We start from the raw sequence: 7423 nt of genomic DNA, 5'->3' as shown, positions 1-7423 counted from the left end.
CAGGGCGGGCGGGCCAGCCTCTCGGCTGCCCTGTCCGGCGCCCCCTCCGTCAAAGGACACGGCCTTCTGTTCCCCAGGCCCCACACCAAGGGTACCTCCGGGTCACAGCCCTGTCTCTCTGTTCCCTGGAGTTCCGCCTGGCCCCTTCACCCAGGGCAGAGCCCCCCACCTGACTGTCTCCCTCAGCCTTCCCCCTGCTCTGGGAACTAGAACTTATGGACCAGGGTTGAGCACCCCCTACAGCTGTGTCGGCTGCACCTCCCTATTGAAGTGGCGGTGGCTTCAGGGTGGAGACCACATGGGCTGCCCCCAGCAGGCGGCTGAGCGTGGAGTCTGTAGCTAATGTGGAAACGCTGGTCTGGGGGGTGACCTTGGGGGTGGCTTTAACCAGGAGGGGCGCTCAGGCCAAGTACCGTCTTCGTCCCCGTGAGCTCTGCGTCTGTCCTGTTGGCAGGATGCAACCTGAAGATCTTCAACAACCAGGAGTTTGCCGCCCTCTTGGCTCAGTCTGTCAACCAGGGCTTCGAGGCCGTGTACCAGCTGACCCGCATGTGCACCATTCGCATGAGCTTTGTCAAAGGCTGGGGAGCCGAGTACAGGTGGGTGCTGGGGTGCCTGTCCTAGGGGCGCAGGGGCCACAGGTGACTCAGAACAGCTGAGCAGGGGCTCCTCAGAGATGAGCTAGGCTGGCCCTCTCCCCGAAGAGCAGAAGGACCGGGGATCAGCATGGGGCCGAGTCCCATTAGACGAGGAAGAGCGAGCAGTGCTTGCCCATCGTTTCAGTGTCTCAGGCACGGGCAGCATCTCATCGTCACAACCCTGGGTGGGGATGTTGGTATCATCCCTGTTGTACAGATGAGGGAACGGAGGCCCAGGGAGGGAACTGACTTGCCTGAAGTCACATCACTGGTGGAAACGCTGAGCCTGCTACTGCACCCTCTTTGCATCTTCCTCGTTTCTTCTGGGCAGATGATTTTAGGACGACCCTCTCCAAGGAGTTAAGTCTCCCCCTCAGGGTTCCTTCCCTCCTCTGTGGCTCCTTCTCTGACCTGGTAATCCTGAGGATCTAGGGTTTTAAAACTGAGAAAGCAGGGAAGAGAGGAGGAGATGCCAGCAGTCAAAGGAACAATATTCACTTGCTCAGAAATGATTTTCTTTCAGAATTTCATGTACTGGTTTAAACGCAGCACTGGTCAGGGGACGTCCCTGGTCCGCTCTGTCGAAGCTCTCAGACCACTCGGGTGTGGGCCTAAGCTGCCTGTTCCTTTTCTTTCCACACCTGCACAGGAGCTTCCTCGAGAGGCGGGTCTGTGCACCCAGCCCCACTCCACGGCAGAGGCAGGGGGGCCCACACGTCAGCCCGAGCCAGTACCTCGCAAGTTACTCCCCCCTTCTCTTCATTTTCCCAGATGTTTGGAATCCATTTTGTTTTGCAGTCATTCTGCACCCGGGCCAAACCCATTTCAGTATTGGCTCTGGGCCACCATTTATAATGAAATCCAGATGAGCGTGACTTATGGAAAGTCAGATTCTCATTAGAGGATTTCGGTCCGTAAAATCCTCGTCTGTCATTTACCGTATTTTAGCTGCTGTTCCCCGTGTCTGCCCCACAGTGCTGGGGAACACAGCCGTTGGTCTGTGGGGTCTCTCTCAAATCTGGGAGGTGTGACCAATTGGGCAGTCCGAGTGGTCAGCCTTCAGGCTGATAACAGCCTGAGATCAGCCCAGGCCCACGGGCCCAGCCCGAGGGACATTGTAGCTCACCTCTTAGCCTTGGCTGGAATCATTTAGGCAACAAGAAAGGTTAGAAAACTAGTCTTGTTTTTTGTTGGGGAAGGGAAATATTTAAAGATGGACCCAGTGGGAAGGAGCCAGAGGGAGGTCTGTCCCTCCTAACACTCAGACTGGCGTTTTGAGGGTCGCACGCAGGCACCCAGGTCAGGCAGGCACCCCGGGGCCGAGTCTGCGAGCCCGTTTCTAACCTTCCGCTCAGACGATGCGCGGGCCAGGCGAGGAGGGTGGTGCCCTGGGGTTGGCGGCTCTCAACCTGGCGCGGCACGCAGCTGCCCAGCTTCAAGTGCTGGGGGAAGAGGCCCTTTGTTGGCCGGAGCCTTTCCCTGGGGCCACTGTGTCACCGCACAGGACACGCTGCCAGCACACCCCGGCCTGTGCAGCCCACCACGTCACTGCTGCCTGGCAGCACTGTGGAGCAGCCTGACCGGCGGCGCGGCCCCTTCCCAGAACAGTCTCGCCCTCCTCTGCCTCCTGGGCCAAGGAGAGGAAGGTTTCATCCCTTCCTGTGAGGTGGCCCAGAGCCGGGCCTGGGGCCCGGGCCTCTCACCTCCAGCTGGCACCCGCACCTCCGGCCTCAGCAGATAGCCTTTTGCTCAGCGGAGGCCTTTGGGAGCTCGCCTGCGAGCTGCGTCATCAACCAGCCCGAATTTAGACAGAGGGCTTTGGGGAAAAGAAACGTGTGGTGTGCCTTAGTTTTTTTCCAGTAATTGTTCCATGGCTCGCTCTGCTCGTAAGATTTTCCAAAATAAGGCCATAGATGGGAATTATATCAGCACATTGGGGACCAACGGCATGCGGACTCTGTCGGCGCTTTGTAAAAAAACACCCCTCAACCAGACAGACGCCCGTCACCGTGGCCTGCCAGGACTGGAGGCGGGGGGACTGTGGGTGCCCATTAGGACGGGGGGCTGGGAAGACCTTTGCTCTGGCTGGAGGTTCTCCATCAGGCGCCCGTCACGGCAACCGGTGGGCCTCTGGGGCACCCTGGAATTTGCCTTACATGTTTCTCTCTAAGGGGGCCACCTCCTTTCCCTTCCTGCTTGGAGGAGTTTGGCAGGCAGTTTCAGCAAGTTGATGGCACCTTCTCCAGGACTGGGTCTGGCAGGGCAGGCTGTAGCTCTGGCTCTGGGAAGAAGACTGACACCAGATCAGGAGAAGCCACTCTGATGCATCTGTGTGCTACTGGATCTTCTAAATGGCCCCCACCCACCCTTTTCTCAAATGTCTTGCAGGAGACAAACTGTGACCAGCACCCCCTGCTGGATTGAGCTGCACCTGAATGGACCTTTGCAGTGGCTTGACAAGGTCCTCACCCAGATGGGCTCCCCTAGCATCCGCTGCTCCAGCGTGTCTTAGGGACACTGCAAGTGAAGGGGGAGGGTAGGGAGGGTGGATTTGGGGAAGAGGGCCATGTAGGAGGTGCAGAAATCAGAACTCAACTCACTGGTGTCAAAAGAAGAAATTTTTCTCCCTCAACTAAAGTGGCATCAGCCTGTTTTCCAAAACACGAAAGCAAGCCCAGAGGTGAATTTCTGTGAACAGCTGTCTGCTGAACACGGTGGCCCTTCGGCCCCAGTATGAAGGGTAAGAAATGGCTTCTGCTCTGGTGGCGTGAGCAAACAGGTAGTGTTTCACTGCCTGCCCCTCCCCTGGTCCCCTTCTTTCTTAAAGACAGCAAACTGAGATGTCAGTGCCCAACAGGAACTGGCCCCCTGGTTAGGACTGGAGTGTGGACTTTGCCTTGGGTGCTCTGGGCAGGGAGAAGCTTGCAGGGGTCTGAGCACACCATGGGCCCAGCCCTCCCCTTCCACTGAATATTCCCAAACCCCAGCAGGAGCAGACCATGTACCTGGGCGCTGGATTGACTTGCGGCGGGGAAGGGGCTCGTCTGTCTCCACCTCTCTGAGCCTACTAATTGTGTCTAGAATCGAGCACATAGGGACCGGTGGCAAGGGGTGGAAAGACACCTCTTCTTTAAAAATGATCTTAAATTTGCCCTCATTTTCAGCAGTTGGCAGGATCTGTTGAGGCTCAGCACATACCCAACATACAGTTTGTATCATCATGTTAATCTCAAGAGAGATCCGAATCACGGGAAGTGTTCCCAGGAGGTAGCTGTCCATGAGGTGTGCAAGGGTGTCCGGTCACCTGTAAGAGCTCGCTCCGCTTTCTCATGCATTTGGCTGTATTGGTTGGTATAGTCAGTTGCGTTAATTAAATGAACTGTATCATATGGTCTTTTAAACATTTGATTTTTTAAAAAAACAAACACCCCGGGTGACACACTGACTGGGAAACCAGAGTGGGACCCAGCAACTTCTCTCCCAAAGTGAAGCTTTTTCCAGGTTTTGTTAAGAAGACACCTGCCAGTACTTTTGGAAGCTGAAACTGACAAAAGCAAATTCACCAAGAGGGAAAGATCTCAGGCCGACAAAGAAATAAAAGGGCTATTAAAAAAAATTATTTTTACACCTTTGAAAACTGCAGAATTGGTGCCAAGAGGTCTGTCATCTTTCCCCTGAGGGATGAGATTATCTAGCTCACGGCAGAGGACCGGCAGTGACAACTCTAGCAGTTAGAATGTGTAGTAAGTATCGCTCCCGGTGGCAATTAGTGAGGAAACTACTATAGATTATTTCAACTGGAAAAAAAAGAGCCCCCTTATACTGACCTTTTGCAGAATGCAGCAGATGGAATTGTCACTTGCAATTGGTACTTTATTCTTTGCTGCTGTTTTTTGTATGAAATGAGTTATCCCATATTTTTTGCATGGTTTTCTACCAGGAAAAATAAAGGGATTTCCTATGGAAGTCCTGTATTATTCCAGGTGAAGGGAAGAAAGTTGTGTACTTTTGGCAGGTATAAACCTCAAATGTGATGACATTTGTGATGCTGTGTGGAGACACTGGGTGCTTCCTGGTGCCTTGCTCGCAGGACCCTAGGCCTCAGAAGCTCCAGCCCCGAAGTCCAGGTAGGAGGGCTGCTCACCATGCCTCCAGAGGACACAGCAGCAGGCAGGAGTGCCTTGCCAGACGTGGACTAGTCTTCACACAGGGCTGTTGTCAGAGTCCAGAGACACCACACAGCCCCTCACTCCACCTGAGGCCAGATGCTGTGGCTCTGAAGTTTCTGCCTGGTGTGAAATGATCGTGGACTGCTTTTTACAGATACAAGAAATCATGTGAACCTCCTGGATGTGTGTTTCTGCCCCCTGTCAGGCCTGAGACTGGTGGTATGGCTTCTAACTTCAGTTTGGCCTAGGCTGGAGCCGTCGTGGTGCCCCTACTAAAAGCCACGGGGAGCAGTCTCCAGGGGCCCGTCATCTCCTGAGAGCACTCCCTACGGCACACAGCTGTCCTCCAGGTACTTGGGAGCTGGCTTCAGGTACAGCCCAATTTGGGTGATCTGGTTGGTCATGTCTGGTTGCATCTAGATGGCGTCTTAGAACCCACAATGCTGAAAGCTAAAGAATCTTTGTAGGAGGCATGGATTTGTTGTGTTTTTTCCCTAAAGCTACTTACTTGGCCTTTTTTCTTTATAAGTAGACTGCTGAAGGAAGATGGGTGAGGAAAAAGTGGGTAAGACCACGTTCAGCACCCTTCAAAAGAAAATTTGGTTGTACCTAGAGGTTAGGATCTGGTTTCATTCCCATCAGAGAGGCTGCGTAAGTGGCTTTGAGGCATGTGTGATATTAGTGTCCTACAAGTCATAAAAAAAGTAGTTTTAAAACCCTATTGCATAAAGGCATTTATACATTGAAAGACAGGACAGGTGAAGGGGCAGGAGGAGGGCGGTTCTCGGGGTGATGGCAGCTGCTGGAGGGTGCTTTTGGTGTCACTGCCCAGGCTGCAGGACATGCCTGCTCCCCGGCCCCGGGCTCCCCGCCAGGCCGCCCTCACCTTGCGGCTTGCGGCGATGCTGACCCGGGTGTGGCTACAGCGCAGGGGCCCTAGGTCCTGGCCTTGGCACCTCCCCTGGGAGCCAGCTTCTGTTCCCTTTCCTCTCCTCCCACACCCTCCCCACTCCTAACTTTATTTAGTACTGGGAGCCTTCCAGCGCAAGTAGGTAGCCGCCCTGGCAGTTCGGGTTACAGGCCTGTGCTGGCACGTCATCTCCACTGGCCACCTTCCTGGCAGGCTGCAGACCTGACATTTTGAGACAAACCCAGAGTCAGGAGCGGGGACTTTGACTCTTAGGAGGAACAGACAGCAGGGCAAGGCTGCTGGCAGACTCTTCCATTGTCCTTATGTTGTCTGTGAGGTTTTTTTTTAATCGTCCGTGGTGATTATTTTTTTAAATCATTGTTAACGTATTGGAATGAGCTGTAGCACATATCTTGTGCTTCAGTTTGTTTTTCTCCATCTCCCTCTGGCTTCCTGGAGTTTGGACATATTCCAGGGCTAAATGCTTTTACTCAAACCGCAGAAAAAAGTTTTCTTGAAGTAATGTGTGCATGTCATGCATGCATGCGAGTCATTTGGGGAGAAGGCAGAGATCTGATTTCATTTGCAGCCCCAAGCTGCCATTTCTGAGGCTCTGAGGACCTCTGCAGGGCCAGAGCTCCCATTAGGCCACTCTCTGTAGTCTGTAAGAGAAGGGAGGGACAGGAATTGGCATGTGCTCCTAGGACTGTTTATCAAGGGGGTTACCAGTAGCGAGAGGGCGCATGTTTGGTTCTGAACCCTGTATCTCACTGTGACTTCAAGTGGCAGAGTTGGGAGTTTTCTCCCTAATCTACATCTTTGCTAGAAGAAAACCTCAACATAGTCAAGTTGTGTCACTCTGGTGTGGTATAGATGTTCCCTTCTAGAACCTTCCTTCAAGTAACAGTCTTTCAGGAGTATCAGCCACTTCTCAAGTGGGTAGGAAAGCAGAAAAATGTATGGATCAAAACTGAAGAGGCCTCTCTGATGGGAGAGTGGGGAGATGACTTGCTATACAAGCAACCTTTCAGAAACACGGCTATCACAAAGAAAAACTCATGTATTGTGTAAACTGGATTGAGAAATTCTCTCAAGTGATCCTGTAATTTTTTTTTATGCTGAAGTAATGTACACTCGAGCATTCTGGTGTTTTTATATTTATGTAATAATTTCTTAAAACCAAGACAGATAACTATTTAATTTTGGAAGAAAGTTGGAAACGGCTCTCCTCCCGAGGACAGTGGCTTGGCCCCCAGAGCCACCAACCCAGGCTGGCTCCCTGTGTGGCAGCATGTGAACACAGGCAGCTAGCTCAGGCCAACGCAGGCCCGTCCACAGGGGCCTCTGAACCCAGCCCCTCTCCCTTCCCAGGGGCGAGAACTGTACAGAGGGCTGGAGCCACCTGCCCCCAAGAAGCCTTCATTCACCTTCAGTGCTGCTGTTGCAACTAGGCTGTCCTGGGTGGGACTCCTGCTTGGGTGGGGAAGAGAACGGAGGATGCTGATTACCTTCCCTTCTCAGCCAGCCTGACCTTTTAATACCCTTTGTAAAAAGCATGTATGTATTTATAGTGTTTTAGATTTTTCTAACTTTTGTATCTTAAGAGCTGAGCACCTGTTTAAGCATTGTACCCCTATTGTTAAATGTGTCCTCTCTCCTCTCTTCCTCCTGTAAGTGCCCTTCTAATAAAACTTCATTGAAAAGCA

At 52.9% G+C, this 7423-nt stretch overlaps 1 protein-coding gene across 5 annotated transcripts in view; it reads left to right on the top strand.

The window, feature by feature from the left end:
- SMAD3 (SMAD family member 3) overlaps positions 1 to 7423 on the top strand; it is a 127520-nt gene extending 120097 nt beyond the window's left edge. For all 5 annotated transcript variants that reach the window (XM_010834522.1, XM_010834524.1, XM_010834525.1 and 2 more), the window contains 2 exons: positions 455 to 599; positions 3027 to 7423. In XM_010834522.1, the coding sequence (XP_010832824.1) occupies positions 455 to 599; positions 3027 to 3150 (269 nt within the window). In that variant the 3' untranslated portion in view covers positions 3151 to 7423. The remainder of the gene's footprint in view (positions 1 to 454; positions 600 to 3026) is intronic.

Source organism: Bison bison, unplaced genomic scaffold (genome assembly GCF_000754665.1).
Source record: "Bison bison bison isolate TAMUID 2011002044 unplaced genomic scaffold, Bison_UMD1.0 scf7180017864034, whole genome shotgun sequence".
Classification (NCBI taxonomy): Eukaryota; Metazoa; Chordata; class Mammalia; order Artiodactyla; family Bovidae; genus Bison; species Bison bison.
The sequence above is the reverse complement of the archived record's forward strand: the minus strand, read 5'-3'. Positions and strand labels throughout refer to the sequence as shown.